Source organism: Limulus polyphemus, unplaced genomic scaffold, assembly GCF_000517525.1.
Source record: "Limulus polyphemus unplaced genomic scaffold, Limulus_polyphemus-2.1.2 Scaffold17, whole genome shotgun sequence".
NCBI classification, from domain to species: Eukaryota; Metazoa; Arthropoda; class Merostomata; order Xiphosura; family Limulidae; genus Limulus; species Limulus polyphemus.
The window spans coordinates 1,602,433-1,621,331 of record NW_013665627.1 but is presented as its reverse complement, the minus strand read 5'-3'; the positions used below and the strand labels follow the sequence as shown (position 1 = coordinate 1,621,331).

Here is an 18,899-nt window from a genome sequence, read left to right as displayed (position 1 = left end):
TATTAAACCAAATGACGACCCTTTCTGCTGACAGAAGAATCGAGGCGCTCAATTCGCGTTCGTGCAAACTAGGAATGTGGCACACTGATCCTCTATAGACTACACAAATATATAATAATAATAAACTTATTTCAGCCTTTATGAATATACTTACACACACACACACACATATATATATATATAAAGTGACTCAATAATTTTGATATTTGAAAAATGGTTTAAGTTCAATTATAGAATATTGACGGTTTATAGTTCTGAAAATTGAACGGAAAGTTAAATGTAATCCAATTATAGTTTTTAAATCAATAATAATCTTACGTACTTTTTATCTTAATTAACTTAAATGCGACTACCAAGTACATAAAAATACACTTAAACAAAGGTACATGATTATACAAATTATAAGTGTGTTGTTTCCAATCCCTTTCCGATTTCCAGGAAATAAGAAACCGATTTACGGAGATACCTAGTGTTTGAGTGTTGACTTAGAATATTGATCATTTTTAACAACTTCTGGCAAAAGTAATGTTATTAAACTGTGAAGAATCATCCGATTACTCAATTATCCTTCATATCTGTTAAATTGGCTGTCGATGACTTTTAGTAGTATATATTACTCCAACCGCTGCCCAGTTCTCTGGTGTAGCTCATTTTGAGCTTTAAACTAGAAAGTAATCAAATAACTCGAAAAAATATATACTACTACGCGGTTGTAAGGATTATCTGAAGTTTTAATCTCGTGTTTTTCTTTGCAGATCCTTTAATGCATACTTATTGTGAACCTTTTTTAAATGTATGTTTCTTAAAATATCTTACAAAGAAACGTAATTCGAAGAATAATAAGGTGTACTGTGGAAAGATTCAGGACCCCCAGTAAACCTCTGTTGGTTAGAAGGGAAATATTATTAGAGGTTAGTTTCACTTTAGCAAACGTGATAAAAGATAACGGCATAGTTGCCTGTAAAAGGTACAAAAACTATTAAATGACACTGAAAAACTATTTAAATATAGAGACACGCTTCCATGACTGCCAACAATTCTAAATAATTGAAGTAAACAAAGATTACCTAAAATAGATGCAATCTGACAAGCATAAAGAGGACAGAATGAGGTTTTCATTCCAAAGAAAAATATATTTAGGTATCATCCCAATCCACCCAAGAGGATTGTTAATAGGCGATTCCTAATGAATAAGAAACCGATTATCGACTGGTATAACTTGATTAACCAGCCCACTTACGAAGCAAGGTCAAAAGTTAAATAAGTAGCCTACAAAGAGGCTCAAATATATAGATATGGATCTAGAAAACCATCGAAAAAAGGTGCCTTTATGACATTTAACACTTCCAGATAAACATTCTTAAGAATGCAAAAAACAACAGGTTTTTTCAATTTCATGGTGACCCACACAATGAGAAGAGGAACAAATAGTCCCTAATCTATTTGTTAAGGTGTTTTAAAAAGTATTTTGACGAGAGGCTGCACTTTGACATTTTAAAAGAGATGGTACATTAACAAATAACAAAGAAAAGGAGCATATCCCACAATAAAGAAGGTAGGAGATGAAATCAAAAAAATAAAGTAAACCAAGGCCACAATATCTCAGTACAAAAATACCTAAGTGAAAAGGAAGAGAGGGAAAGAGAAATCCACATCCAGCTGAGGTTCAAATAAAAAAAGACAATAAGAAAGGCATAATAAGGATAACTACTCAATGAAAGCAAACAACAGAAAGAAACTAGCAGACGAAACTTGTGAGCAAGGACAGAAAAGTTCACCTGACTGTCAGATAACATAAAAGATAAAGAAGGAAAATAATCCCATTATCGTGTCAAGGAATCCAAATTTTGAATGATAAAGATAACATTATAAAAACTGAAATAAATGTATAAAAAAAGATGAGAGAATGAAAGTAATGACAGTGTAAGTCTGAAGGTCATGTCCCTTGAAAGTATCTGCGAAAAGAAGGAAGGTGAACACAAGAGATGATGAAATCCTATGAAATAAATGTGAGGGAAAGATAGATACAAAAATATTTCAAATAAAACAAAGGTAAACAGCAGATAAAAATGGTAAAACATCTAAGTAAAAAGAAATTTAAAATGAAGCAAAACTTCTCTCAGAAAAAAAGGCAAATAACGAAGAAGCAATCCTAAATGTTCTTAAAAATATTACAACACTCACTAATTATTGCAAAAACGTGACTCATTCCCAGAAGGTTGAAAAAATATGAAGTTATAGTAAAAACAAGTAAATTAATGATGAGCAGTAAAAGAATCAAGGTAAAGCATTTTCTAAAAAAAATCGAGAAGATATACTGAAAGGACGATCTTTTAAATCACTGATCCTGCAAATCATATAAAGAAAGCATCACTGGAGAAAGAAATATGACTTCCTACACTAACATGGATGAGAAAAGTGACCATAGAAGAGAGATACCACTGTGCATGGTGATATTCATGAAGGTTGCTGATAAGTAGAGTTTTTCTTAAGATATGATAACAAGTGATATCATATGATCTGGTTAAAAATGTGAAGATAACTTGATTGATCATCGTTTGATGGATAAGTTACAATATATCTGTAATTACAGTATTTTATTTGAGCTTCTTCCCATTCTTGGGAATATTTTTATAGGCTTTCAAGAGCTGGTTTAAGCTTATGTAGTAGTTTTGTGAACAAATCTAATAATTACATTTAGAACTAGTTGTTACAAGGAGATAGCAAAATTGTGATTTATTGAAGCGAGAAATAGCCTTTGTAATTCAATATGAATAAGAACCTGGTAAATAAAACAATACCTTGTTGCTGCTAAACGATTTAAATTTTCAATTTTACAAGATACTTCAAGCAGCTCCAATAAAAAATGCAATTAAACTAAAGCAAAAAGATAGAAATGTAGTTAAGCGATCAACTTTACTTAGCACAGTCCCTTTTACAAAAGGTTTATGCAATGTCTAACAAAAATATATAAATACTTATGTCAAAGGCGTCTATACATCTTTGTTTAAACTACTTTGCTTCAATAATTTTAACTAAGTTACACACGAAAATTTTTGGAATTTTTACTGCTAATTAAGACAGAGGCCAATAAAAAGTCCACTGCTCGTATGTTTTAGACGTTGACTGATTAAACAAATTAATAATAACGAAAAACAATAGAAAAAGCAACTTTAAGCTCTTTTTTTTTTACTTATGTTTGTTAATAACTGATGACTATTTATTTTTACTAACTAAGATTTCCCCGTTAGCGAAAAAATTTGTCATTTGAGCCATTTGATTTGAAAAGGTAAATTACTGCTAATGTTATCCCACGGCCAATGTTGCATCGTCAAGGTATCAACTCATTAACTTAAAACCAGTGCATATGTGAAAAAAACGTAACATACCAGTGAAACGCTGGAGTTCTATGAGAGATGACTTGTATTACTGTGTTAAATCATTGTTTCTTTCACTATCTGTTGTCATCTCCCATGCTGATTTAATTTCAAGATATCATAATGAAGTATCTATCATAGATCCAGTTTTTAGCATTTCTAACTGAACATTGTAGATACATTAATGTAGCACAAATTCTTCTGTAAAATTGGAAGAGAATTATAATGTAAAAGTCACAGAATTGAGTTATACATCACTATCTTTTATCAAACATGCCACAAGGTGCAAAATACTTCACTGGAGTAAAAAAATGCATTAATACAATTAGTGGGTATTTAATAAAATACAACGTTAACTCATCATAGGCAGGATAATCTTTTTAACACAATGTATGATTATTGGAAGTAAAATACCCTGGTGCATAATTTTAGAGAATTTTAATTAATCACTGAGTGTGATTAAAGTTTTAATTACTCTTTTGATTGAGCCATTGCTCGGGTTTTATAAACGTGTTATAGAAATAATGTTTTATTTGAAAAAAAAAAAAACAAAAAAGTCTCTTTGAAGATTCAGTTACTAAATATTTTATAAATGGAGATTTCAACTTTTAAGCTGTGCAAGCAGCCACGAACTAGCTGACTGAGTTTCTGTGTTTATCCTACTTACTTAACCTTCGAACACAACAAAAGTAAACTAGAAATGCATTCAGATAGTGAAACTCTTGCCTGTAATGTTTTTAAGTTTTGCAATAACTAACCTATGGAGTCCTGTAGGAACACATTTGACAATGCACAGTTCAGGTATTGTGGCTTGTCCCAAATTTAAAACTACTGACCACAGGGAACAATAACCTAATGCTGATTTGTATATATATGTGAATCACTAATTAATTAAATTTACTTATTATTAATAATATGCATCATTATTATTTCCACCAAGTTCACATTGTAAATAAGAGGGGATTGCACTTTTAATATAATGAAGCAGATATCAAGATAGCTAATCACTGCTCAGCACAATAGCAACAAGGGAAACAAACGTAAGCTCAGCCTAGAATCAACACTATAAAATATAGTTTCACAAACTAAGCAAATTAATTAAAGTTATATAATAAATTTTGAAAATAATTCAAAATTTATTAGAATATTTATAAGAAATGAAAAAGAATATTAATATTTTCATATACAGTCATTAAGAACAAAAGTTATAGGCCTAAAGACTTAACTTAGTAAGTTAGATGCTTCTTATCTTTTCACTTTAATACATTACTTTTATAAGTTAATTAAAATATAATTTAATATTATTTTTTAAGACAGTGATCTAGTTATTTTGCTTAACAGTGATTGGGTCTAACACTATTGTTCCAGAAGAAATTAAGTACTGAATTAAATTTCTTGATAAAATAATTTTCATACCACTTGATTTAATTTTTATTCTTACAAGACCAAGAAGGATATATCTCAAAAAAACGCTTGAATAGACTACGAAATCTATCTTTAATACACTTATATGGCTGGAATATATTAATATAATTAAAGGATTTCTGATGTATGACTTATATAGATTCATTCTTATTGGTGAACTTCCTCTTTCCTTCTATATATATACAAGTAGTAAGCCCGGCACTTTAGCGTCCAAAGGTTGCCACCTCACGCTGATTGGTTGCCTAAGGGCATGTGGGGGGGGGGGGGGATGGGACGGAGTCATCAAAGACGACGAGTTCATAGTTCATATTTTTCTCACTATAGGGCGCCACGTGTTTGTATGTGATAGGCAGCCATGTTCAAACATGTCTCGAAATGTGTTTAATTAAAGACCCTAAAAAAAGCTTACTTATGCTATAATTAAAACTTACTCAAATGATTAAAGATCTCAGTGATATTATTATAATAAAAAATCTGGACATAATAATTCTTTTTAATAATTTATTTTCACAATAAAGATTTTGCAATCTGATCTACATAAAAAGACATCTATCAAAGGCATATTTACATGAAAAGTTTTATAACAAAATCATTGCTATCTTTGTGGGATACAAATTTAGATAAAAGCTTTCATTTGGATATGTTTTCACAATGATAATATGGCAGCCATGACAGGCGACATGTTGTGCTAAAAGTTTGATACCAGTTATGATGTCATAGTGTTGAAGTTATAGTTTGATACCAGCCAGATGAGCATAATGGATGCAATAGTATGAGAAACTACAGTTCCAAACATGTCTAAACATGAATCTTAATATAATGAAGCTTACAATCTATCTGTATGTCTACCCAACAATAAATACCCTGTAATCTTTTTAATTTACGTTTTTCATTAATTTCCATCCAGAGGACGTATACTATCACTAATCAAATTGCCCGGAAAAAGGACCTTACTTCATCCATTAATTAATACAGCCATAGTTAAATGATCCTAAAAAGGACCCTAATTCATTAGTTAATTATAATTAAGACATCATAAAAGAACAGCTAAGATTATCAAATCATACAAAAAGTATATCACCAATTCATTAATTTGCCATAAAAAGGACACTTAACACTAATTCACTACCACAAAGTAGATAAAGAGATTTGGAGAAATAATTATAATTGTATGTATAATTATTATCAATAGATAATAAATAAGTAAAATTGATAATACTTGAGAAATGATGTTCCTTTAATTAAATGTAATAATATTTTGAAGTAATAACCAGAAACACCAGTGCTGGTACATTAAAGTATGGGGAAACGCACTTATGATAATCCACCTTTCTATACGTGTATTAATTAATATCATACAATGGACAGAAGACTGGGAATCATTAGGAAGAATATCAATAATGGAACATCAGGATTTATCTCTAAGATTGAACTTTTACCATTCCTTATCACATCCACTTCCTATGTTAGGATAAGTCACATTACTACAGTGAATGCCTTTGCATTTACCACATGCAAGAAACTTCCTGTACCCACAGTGCTGCACGTCATAGCCACATTTGTATATGCAATGAATTACCTCAAAGAGATATTAGGAGGTTGGCTGTAAGTCAGTGAAGGCAGAAATCAACTTGTTGTCCTGGATCATCCATCCTCATTCTTCAGCCAACAAATCCACTCCAGACCATTGCTGCACCTGATGACAGACACAGATGCTGTGATATTTGGCAGCAGCAGATGTTGGTGGCAGGTTGTAAGGGTGCACACAGGCTATGCTTGAGGACACTTTCTGGCGGAAGAGTCACAATCTAAAGCTGTTCAGTGTCTCGCCCATCATGTGGGAGTTTTTGGAATGCAGCTTCTGTTTGGGTTGAAAGTACAGTTTGAAATGAATGTTTTGTGCCTGATGGCATAACAAGACAAGGAGGTCATAGTCATCTCCGACCAACACTGTGTTATGATGATTTGCCATCCTGATGGCAGTTTGGACAAGTAAGACATCTGCATCTGATCTGGTATGCAGCACCTCGCAGTCCTCTTGCTCCAACTTAGCACTAAGGATATTGACGAATGTCTGCTTGTTGGTACTGTTTGACAAGAGCTTGTCTTTGCATAGTGTGCACACCACGTTACTGGTGAAATGCACTATGGTACCTAGGTGACCTCTATTTAGTCTTGGTTGTGGAGCCAGTTTCATACCCATCAAGAATGGTGGTAACATGGCCAAACTTGTTCATTACATATTGAGTAAAATGGGTCAGTACTCCTCATGTTTTTCCAGCCTCCAAAGGGATTCGATGTAAGAGAAAACTACCATCAAGTACATACAGCACACCATGTAACGAATTTGTTGTTATGTATTTATTTTAATATGAATGTTGTTTAGATTAAGTTTGTATTTAAAAACATGCCTAGCTTATAGTGTTAGAAGTGTATTGCAAAACTCCCGCCTATTCTTCAAAGTTAAAGATGATTTTTGAAAGTAAGAATCAACAATATATCTATATACATAAACATTTAAATATAACTCAATATTGTTATGTAATCAGAATTTTCTAGAAAACCTTCCCATGCCTATAAATACATCCAATGCGACGTCCCAAAAAGAGAGTGTCTATTAGTAGTTCGCTATAATCAGTGTGCCATAAGCTATAACTGTGATTTTTATAACACTTATCAATCGAAAAACTTAAGATATTTGACCAGGAATATTTATAGATTTCGAACATTACAAATCGTTTAACTTTAATGGATACTCATCAGACATTAGTATTTCTATGAAAACATATAAATTCATCATGGAAAACAGCGTGTCTGGCCAGGCAGACAAAGCTAGCTAGCTTCCCAGCAAATCATATCTACATCAACTTGAAATTAACTTGCTCATCGTAATCCCTCGATAAGATATCAAGGGAGTTCCAAACTAGAAAGAAGATTTTATATTGTTTGGAAGTTTGTGGAACTTTTGTTTATAAATCTTTGTTTGTAATAACTATTTGTAATAAATGTTATTGTAAATTGTGTTGTTGTTTATATTAAAACGTATTTGTGTTAAAAACGAAAACAGTGTGTGTCAATCTTGTTGGCAAATATCGTAAACTGACTAAAATATTGGCATATATTTAAATAGTAAATCCAAAGCACAATTTAGCTACTAAATTTGAATTATCAGTTAACTCAGCTTTGGAATATTCAAAACTCTAATACGTAACAACCGTCAGTCAGTTTATCTTACACATCAGGCATATCTTTCCACATAGCATTGGCCAGTGCAAGTTTGTCAGCTTCCAGTAGTACTTGGATTGACTGGAAGAGAGCTGGTGGGTAGCTACATGAGTTATACTTGAAAACTTGGTCCAATTTACCAGTGTTTATACCAGCTGTGATTCTGCACTGGAATAGAAGTTGGAGCCAATTCCTATAGACTCAGAACCAATGTGTACTGCTGATTCTTTGTTTGGTATTGTGCATGGTAATGATTGGATCATTCTTTCTAAACGATTTTCTGCCCCACACTGACACCATGGTCCACATTCACATTGTCATCGACACAGACACCAGTATCAATGCTGTGAAGTCTGATAACTTATGAAAATGGTTATCTTAAAGATAAAAAGCAGATGAGCTTCTTTGTATCATAAACATCTCGTTTCTGACGGGCTCTTGTAATTTCCTTGTGCTGGTTACTGGTGTTCACTGACGTAAAATTCTGTATGGCATGGTTTATTTTTGTGCATACTGGACTTTATAACAGCCAAATGGTCCTCTTACTCTCTTCCATCCCTCAACCTCTGGTTAGTTCCCCAGTTGTTTTCAGGCTGATCATCAGAACCTGTTCTATAACAAGGTTTGTGGATAGACCACCCCAATACTGATCTGAGCATCTTACCACAAGGAGACCATTTGCAAAGATCTTGTGTGCCCCAGTATGCTTAGTAGTTAACTGTACCATGTGCTGCAAATAGACATATATATATGGATTTTATGTAAAGAGTATGTCCTGCTGCTACCAGGTAGGTCAAAATCTCCTGCAAAACTTGCAAGTGCAATCTCCAGTCACCAGTGCATTCTCATCTGAGAAAGTGATGCATGATGTCTACCTATCAAGATACTCGAGCCATAGCATTGCAGTGCAGAAATCTGTTGGTGACGCCTTTGAAGTCTGTATTCTGGATATCATTCAAAGGGCATCTGATGATTGTGCAATGGCTACTGGCTTACTGCCAGACATCAGATCATTGTACAAATTGGCTGCCTCTCTGAGAGCAGCATCAATGGCCTCTCTGTCATTGAAGTCAGTCTGACACCATTGTTCTGTGTGTCCTATTGCTGGGTAATCGTTGCTGCAGCCTCAGCATTTTCTACTTCACCAGTAGATGATAATTTGCTACCATTGCTTTTTATTTTCATGCATACATTATTAGATGTAAACATGACATTTTAATTTATCAGCTAGCCTGGTTTCCACATATCCTACATCAACATCATTCGCACCCTCTACAACCTTAAATACATGTCAGACCTCAGGCACCACCTAGACTTTCCAACTTGAACAGAAAGAAATAAGCATAAATAGCATCATAAAGTGCAAAATATATGCACATATATATATATATACATTCCAACAGAGCAAGCACACAAGAAATGACAGCAAACTTGCTTTTGCTACCCTAATGTAACAATGACCCTGAATCACTATGTTTACTTCAGAGGTCATGAAAAACTTGTTACATCAGATAAACATGAGCAATAATTAACATAAAAAACAAGTAAAATGATAGACTGAATAACTCAGGAGAAATGTGTATGTTAATTTATTATGCTGAATTATAGCATAATTCCTTTTCTGCACTTTAGGAAGACTGGTATATACCAACCAAATTATGAGGCACAATTTTGCATAGCAACACCGCACAGAGTTATGTTGACATTATTGAAAGGGCACAAGTTTGCTCAAAAAGTACCAGAAAATGTTCACTAACATTTTCTGTAAAATATAACCTGAATGCTTGGAAAAAATCGATTGTAAATACTTGTGTATTGTGTTGGTTTATCAGAATTTCCAATCAATGTTTACATTCGAACCAACTGTCAATTTCCCTAGAATGTTAATTAACAGCCTCAGTGTATTCAGTGAGTTTCACATCCACAGATATTCTGCTTCAACTCAGCCAGATAAATCAAGTGCATATTGCAAATCAATACACCAATGTCTTGTGACCAAATATTGCTCAAAGCTCAGACAGTAAGGATCACAATGACCTTTTGGTTGCCAATGTTTCAAGCAGCCAACTGTCCTAGCTGTAAAATAAAGTAGCTATCACATGACATACTGCATATATATCCTATTGTGAAACACCACAGCTCAGAAAGCAAGGAATGCCTCATCCTTTCAGTCATTAATATTTGTCAACTGCTGGTTAAACAGGTTAACTGCTCCCTGTTGGCATTTCCTCATGGATAGGCATATAATTATCTTCACCTCATCAGCTTAGATAAAATCATATGAAATTCTTATCATCGTTGATCTAGAATTTCAGCTTGTCAACATGTTTGATGTGCATCTGTGTTTCACAGGACTGCCATATCTCATAATTTGCTTCATTAAGATTTTGTGTGAATAAATAAAGAACTAAAACCTGCAATACTAAATAGTTGTTACAATACCATTTTTCAAGTTTAAGTAGTGAAGATAAGAACAGATAAGTTATTAGGTAGTCATTATGAAATGGGGTTACCAAGGCAACTGAGTGGTGTTTAATTTTCTGTAGTCCCTTACATTTAATGATGAATTGGCTTAGAGTTTGTAACACACAACCAATCGAAATGTGCAACGAAACTGTTTGCTTTGTTTGTCCGATCAACTTTTATGTCTGAAAAATTAACACTTTAACAAGTTGAAAATGACTAAAACTGTATGTGGCATATATTACTGGGAGTAGTTTTATATATCTAAAACCCAATTAGTTTTCAATCTTATATCTTTCTTGGTATTTGAAATCAAGGATTTTGCCAACATTAATTTTTTAATCAAGTGCCTTTTCTTATTCATTAGTGTAATACTAATAAAGTAATCCAATATTCCATGATAGTTTTGTCTAAAACAAAAATGCTTTTCTCTTGAGATTTTATCTATATTACCTAAAACAAAAAGACCATCATTTCTGATGTAAAAATGACACTGGTGTCACATATAGATAAAATAGATATGGGTGGGAAGATTAGACACCAATATATTCAATTTCTTATTCCAAATTAAAACTCATTATTTATCTAGGGTCTTATTCTCTCTCCCTTTCTCACTCCATAATAACTGAGATATAAAGATTAACTACTGATCAAAACTATCATAATATTTGTTTAATTTTTCATGTTTACACCAGTAAAAGTTTCAGAGGTTGTCATTTCTTATCAAACAAAATGATCACATTAGGATCAAATAAACTGCACCTTTATTTTCATTAGTTTGTAAATGATCACACAATACAAATGAGAAACCAGTAAAAACAAAAACAAAAAAAATACATATATGAAATATGTAAGAGTATATCCTGGCACTGTAGAAAATGTGACTGTTCAAGGCAGTTTTTGGTGATTTTACTGATAAAAATACACTGTCAAAAACGTTTTTCTAACAAAAACAATTAAGAAAAGATACAAAAATACATATTTTTCAACATACAGTATATAGTTGATAAATTCAGTAATAACACAAATGTCATGCTATACTGAAATATCAAACTCTCTACAAAAGTTTGTAGCAAACTCCCATTTGTACCTTGTAAATAAAACTTTGATTTCAACTTTTCATAAAAAGTCTTCACCACCGAATCCAAAATAACTAGATACAAATGTAAAAATCTTCCTTAAAAAAACTGTAGTACATTATACCATGAATGAACATTGTATGGATGAGATTAAGATTACTGACCAAAGATGGACAGTGAATAAATATCCTAAAATGTGACATCTCTCTATGGAATGTTTTAATGAAAACAACCGTGTTCATTTAAACTGAAGGAATTTTCTAAGTAACAGATTAAAGGACAAAGATAAAATGTTTAGATATCAATATTGTTATTTATGTTTTGGTTTTAACATATTAAACAATAACAAACTGTTTAAATTTTTTTCAAAATTAATGTATAGCATTATAAAAAATCATAAGCATTCTTATTTTATAGGACAATTTTTTTTAACCAGTTTTGGCCATTAACCCTAATTAATATAAAACAAGATATTTTATTACTAACTACAATTCTATACAGTATTATCTGGAAGTTGAACAGCTAAAGATGGTTAGATTAATTTTATTTTAACAACAAAATAAAGCTTTCTGTAGTTGCTGAAAGTCCTTGTAGCTACCAAAATAACAACATGAAAAACTATTGAATATTGCCATTGTATTACCGCTTTACATAAATCAAATAATTTTATGAAAACAAAAGCACTTTGTGCTCATAACATTACTGACAGAAAATTTAAATGAAATATAATCTCAAAGACTACAATGTAAAAAGCAGTTTTGCTTTGAAAAAAATAAAAACTGAATCACAGATTATTGTTTACTACTTACAACTGAACACAATTTACTCACTAGTTTAAAACTTAGCTCATGAAACTTTAGGGAATATCTATGTATCAAAATTTATTGTAATGCTATTAAACCTGGGAGAAGAGTCTACTAACTATGACATCCCAGTAAAAATTGATGCTGATGTTATATGTACAGATAATGAATAATGTATTCATTTGGTAACATTTAATGAGCATGTTCATTTTAAGAGTGAATCGGAAATAACAAACATATTTATAACTTCTCAGAATTAGGTTTTGCAAGCATTTATAAATTTTTTTGTCTTCCTTATCCCATCATTGAGGAAAATTTTAAGTTTGTAAGTCCTGTATAATATATTTCATGTTTCTCATTCAATTTATAAAGGACTTGTACAGTAAAGCAAGAGACATAATAAATGATTACATAACACAAACCTTATGAATTCTTTTTTTTTTATAAAACAAAAATGATGAGGGAATAGTAACTTAAAACTATTTTGGAATTTTTTATCTATGTTCTGTTGGACAGTAAAGCTTCTAACATTCCATACAAAACTGATTTTTCTTTTCTCATAGAATCTGTCTTTGTATTAACTTGATGATTTATGGAATCTTTTAGCATATTTTCACTGCTTGAATTATGTAGTAGTGACTGGGATTTGGATGTTTCATTTAAGCTTCTTGTTCTGTCTGACTGTTTGACAGAATGATTGGACAGTTCCTCATAATCACTTTGTTGAGCTAATGATTGTGATTTAGAAGAGACAGTTGAAATTTCTACTCTGTTTAGTAAGTCTTCAGAATCATCCAACAGATTTTTGCTGCTCTTACAGCAAACTTGTAGCTCTGGTCCTGCAGGTACTTTAGCTAATCCTCCAACGGGCTGATGTACATGACCTGGACAGGAAAATGGTAAGGGCTGATTAAAATCATCATATTTAGCATTTTTCATTTCTTGATCTGATTCACCAGTAATGGCATTTTCATTTGTTGCAGTAAAACTGTGTACTAAAGTGCAATTCCTCTGAGACTGAAGAGTATATCCTTTTGGTGTACTTGTAACAAAGTTCTTACAGAAATATGACTTTGATCTCATTGAAGTCTGGGAGGCAGAATTATCTTTGTCATTATTTGTACCTGTGGCCTGAGTACTACTATTTCTCAGTTCTTGTTGCATTCCTGCAGGAATGATGGTTAAACTTGATGTTGATGGTTTCACTTTTGGCCAAAAGTTTGTCTCTTGATACCTTCCATCCACAGAATTAGATACAGTATCACTTAGTTTATCTTTTAAAGGAACAAGATCATAGTTTGAGCTACTAAGTGTAAAATGTTCACTACTGCATTGTTTCTGTGAAGATAATGCTTTTTCTTTGTTACTAATTTCTAAATTTTTAAAACCATGTACACATTGAGAATTGGATGGACTTTCACTCTCAGAAACAGAGGGCCAAGATACTTTTTTCTTTTTCGTATGGTTACTAATTACATGTGCTTCCTTCTGTTGGATGTCCCAATTTTTGCTTGACAGACCTAAAGAGCAATATAATATGATAAAAAATAATTTTACACAATTACTTGAATTTGAAATATTTTAATTCTAAGAAGTTAAAATTGAAAGTGAAGAAAAATACAGAAAAATGTCAACCACACTACATCTACTATATCCAATACTGAAAAGGCCTTTCACTCAATACCAGGGCTCATCAAGCCAGCTGGGGTAGGACAGATACAATAGTGGTTGTCAAACTGCATAGTAGAGTATATTAATTTTCAAATTGCATTTATGAAAAATGTGGGTTGTTGTAAGTCATCCAACTACATTTGTTTTTAAAAACATCATTAGGATTTAGTTTCTCATCTTGTAGCATTTTATAAGTTAATATTGCTTATTTTGAAATCTTTGTATAGAAAAGTGTGGATGAAGATCTGACTAGCTATACTTTGTACAATGCATCAATGTGTTAGATATTTTGCAGACAGTAGTTTATACTTCTTTTATGAAGCTCAGAATGGGTAAAAAAAGCAATAGTTAGAAATGTTAGTAATGTAAAAACAACATTTACCTACAACAAGTAGTTTTTGTGAATTTTAAATTCTACAAGTAATGTAACAACTTTAAATTTGAGTAGTTCCATCAAAAGGTACCAAATTTAAAATGATTGGAAAATAGAACTTTATAACTAAAAGTTTGAGATACTTTATCACTGCCCCGTTTTATATAATTATCTGTACAATAGAAATGTTTGGATACCTTGAAATTAATTTCACAACTACATGATCAATTTCTGGTCATACCTACCGGATTTATTAATATAATCTTAACCATTTACCTCTATTTAACCTAACCATATGTTTTAATAGTTTTTTGTCTTATTAACTTCATTTATAGATGTCAGGCAGTTCTTGAAAATGTTATGTTTGGCATAAAAGAAATTTCTTGTTTAATATGAAAGTGATACAAAAAACATACTGAAAACCTGCCTTTTTTATTTATCCTTTGCAATGCCTGATTTTGTTTCTGCTTGTCTGTCTCTGATGGTGATGATGTTTCATTTGCCCTATCCAAGCCAGTTCTTCTAACCTCTTCATATTTTTGTTTCTTTGTCCAGTGTCTTTGGAAGTTTGTATTTTTGTTGGATATTTCTATTTTTTGATGGATATGATTTTCCCCTTCCGAATTTGTTGATTTCCACAATGTAGGGGTATTTTTCAAATTCAACTCTTCCTGTGATGGGAAAGTGTGCCAGAATTTGTCTTCCTGATGCAAATTTCCTGGTGGTAAAAACTTAGGAGATTGACTTGCTTTTTTTCTAGGCTTGCTTTGGAGGTTACTGAAGATGGGTGGTAAAATAACTGAAAATGACTGTAAAAAAAAACACATGCAAAAAAACAGAATTGAATATAACATTCATTTTTACTTCTATTCTAATTCAATAATAAAGTTAAAAGTGTTCTGAGTAATGACAACTACATAACTAAAAGTTCAGTGATAAAATAAATGCATATAAGTATAAATTAAGAATATTCAGTTTGATGCACTATTGCTGGTATAAGACTTACAATATATTTAAAGTTACTGTTTCACAAACATTCTTCCATAACTAGATCATAAAAATAGAATAATAATAACAGCATAATGATATATTAAACCTCACTTGAACAGGAATTTGTGAAAAACTACCAGAAGTTATCATCATAAAAAAAAATTGATGCATACACTCAATATTACCACCAAGTATGACACTTGATATCAGCTTACTGAGATAATTTAACAGACGTTATATTCATATAAGTGTCAATAACCCTTAAGAAAACTTAAAGTAATACCATAAGCTGAACAACAACATGCAAGCTTTATACAAAACTGTGTATCCAAAGTTTTGTATAGGATAAAGATGAAAGATAAACATTTTATTTTGACCATTATGTAACTTTCAAAATTAGGGAAATTGAAGATGTTTGTTAAAATTTTTATAACTACTAAACAGAAACATAATTAAATTCCAAAAAACAACAACAACAACTTTTATTTAAGTTTCACACATTCACTTTTTGTTGTGATTAGATGTTATGATGATAATGCCTTAATGCTAATACCCTCTTTAGTTAATAAAAAACAGATGAATGGTGCATAACTGACATGGGGAGAGTGTATGCCCAGAAGACAATGCAAACTGTAAAGTCATCAAAAGTTGTTACACTATAATTAAAACAGCAGGTCAAACAAATGTATAAAAATGTTTTTATTGATCACTGGATAAGGAAGATAACACTTTTTTTTCTACAAGTTTAGAAACACCAAGATGTAAATAAGTAATAAGCAAAACTCATTTGGATAACTCTAAATAAAGATCAATTATATTTTAAGTATTTACGACAAAGCTACTAAAGCTATCTGCCACTGTCACTAATTTTGAATTACTAACAAGAGGGAAGGCAACCAGTTAGCAGCACCCTACCACCCATAATAAGGGACTGGTTCTTATTCTTATAATACACCCACAGCTTAAAATGTGGGGGAATATTTTGCAGTATCAGACAGATTCAAACCTGATTCACCAGCTCAGAAATCCAGAAACCTATCACAAGGCTAATGTGTGCTAGATCAATGGGAGGCAAGTAAACACGAGACATCAAAGAAAAAATGTAAATATTTTTACATAAATAAAGTTCAAAAGTACATTAAAACTGGCAGAAAATTACCAAACTATAATATAACAAGAAATGTGTAGAACCAAGGGACATGAATGATTGTATAAATAAAATTCTTTGAAATTCAAAGTTATATCAAGTCAGATATCCAAGAAAAATACACAAGTAACACAAGGAGAGCACAAATGCGCGTGTGATTAAAAAACAAAATGGGAAGAAAGATTAATTACTCTCTAAATGTTAAAAATAAAATGATTATCTTAAAGCAAATTTACAAATTGATAATTAATTTGTATATTATGAAAAGTCTGTAAAATAATGTATACCACAAGAAAAAAAACTCATTTTGCATTTCATTTTCTATGCTTTTGCCATCATATCTGGAGCATTTTCCCTTTACTCCACACTTGGCACATTTGCATTTACATATTACTGGTGCCATTTTGGTAATTTTTTCCCAAAACAAACAAATAGAAAATCCAAATCTTGTCAGAATATTATATTGATAGAATTTCAGTAGGTTCAGGAAGACCCTGGATTTAGCTCCGTTATGTTATGAGAGAATCAATGCAAAAAAGTTCAGCAAATTATCTTTTTTTCCAGCTAAAATAGCCCTGTAGGACTGAGAAAAAATTTGCACCCAGAAGGTATGCATTATGCGTTAAGTAATGTTAAGAATTGTTAAAGGATGGTTCTCACTACCTTGGTCCATAATAGGTTGAAAACTGTAGTAAAAAATTGTGTTACTTTGACACTGAAAGAAAGGAAGGACCTTGTTCTCTCAAGATACATTTTACAAAGGTTTCTCGTGTTACCTAAAATCCATAAAATTGGCACTCTGTTTCATCCAATTGTGGATAACAGGAGTTTATCATTCCATTCTTTGGCAAAATTTATTTGTCAAAAATGTTCATTTTTAACCACCAAAAATTCATTTGGTTATGCCAACAAAATTGCAGGGTCAAATTTGAAATCAAGTGATAAACTAGCTTCGTTTGACATTGTGTCACTGTTCGCAAATGTTCCAGTTAAAGAGGCAATTGGTTATCTTGAAAATAGATTGTACAGAACAAGTAATTTTCTTTGTTAGAAAAGAGTGAAATCTTGATGTTGACCCATTAGTGTGGGTTTTGAATGATTATTTTAAGGTATGGAATAAATTCTTTAAACAGATTAAGGGTTCTCCCCTGTCCCCAGCAAGTTGTTTATGTTTAAATTCAAAATGAATATGTTTAATACTCCTTTGGTATGAAAAAGGTATGTAGATAACATACAGAGTTAATCTCTTTGAAACATGTAGCTAGAAACAGAGGCTAGGATTCCAAGATCATTGATAAATTGTACAAAAAGCATGGGAATTTTATAAAAAACATCATCCTGTACAAAGTTAAAGGGTAAAGTTGATAACATGAGGGTTTGCTTGCCATATGTTCAAGATTTCTCAACAATAGTAGTAACATAATAAAAAAATATATAGATTGTAGTTTAACAATCTCTCTGCATTGTAAGTTAAATAATTATTTCATGGGTATAAAAGATAAAATATAAAAAGCTGTTAAATGTGGGATTCATAAAATGCCTTGTATCTGTGGTCAAGTTTACCTTGACCAAATGTGCTGAAATTTAGGATCAAGGAACATAAAAATATGATAAAGAAATATAAAGTAAATGAGCCAGCCTTAGCAGAATATGTAGCAAGCACATCTTATGTTATAGACTGGAATAATGTTAAACTGGTATATATAAATCAGGTTGAAGTGTGAACCGAATACAAGAGAAACAATAGAAACCAAAAAAGAAAACATTGCACTGACCAAAGATGCTGGTCCAAGTTTAGAAGAAACAAAGTACTGGACATGTGTTTTATAAACTCATTGGTGTGTTTAAGTCTAGATTGTGCTAAAAGTATGTAAATTATTGATGTAGGTATATAATTTATGATTGAACTTTAACTCCTGAGGATGATGGCATAGAACACCAAAGCATGCAGTCTTTTTAAGATTGGATCTTGTTTTTTTTATAGGTTATTTGTTGTGCAATTATTTAACATTGTACTCCTGTTAATTGTATTTTAAAGACACACAGTTGAAAACACTCAAGTACAATTTACTGCAATATGCAAACGACTCTTTCTTTTTTAAAACTATAAGGAATAATTCTTAAACACAGAGAGGAATATGTAATATTTAATTTTTTTGTTAAAATATCCAGTTTCAGATTTAACACTGAAGAAAAAGGAAGAAAATAAAATGTAATTAAGATATACCAAATAAGAACAGTTTGATGTCAATATGTCAAGATTACAATTACAAGTTATGTAATAGCCTAGTTTAGTTTTTACAAAATTAAAAACAATTATATATATATATATATATATATATATAT

At 31.4% G+C, this 18,899-nt stretch overlaps 1 protein-coding gene across 1 annotated transcript in view; it reads right to left on the bottom strand.

Annotated features, from left to right (window-relative positions):
- Positions 1–12,339: 12,339 nt before the first annotated feature.
- Positions 12,340–18,899, bottom strand: part of LOC111085396 — a 56,249-nt gene continuing 49,689 nt past the window's right edge. Inside the window, exons 12-13 of the mRNA XM_022383745.1 lie at positions 14,844–15,225; positions 12,340–13,892 (exon numbers count right to left, since the gene is read on the bottom strand). Of these exons, the coding sequence (XP_022239453.1) occupies positions 12,871–13,892; positions 14,844–15,225 (1,404 nt within the window). The 3' untranslated portion in view covers positions 12,340–12,870. The remainder of the gene's footprint in view (positions 13,893–14,843; positions 15,226–18,899) is intronic.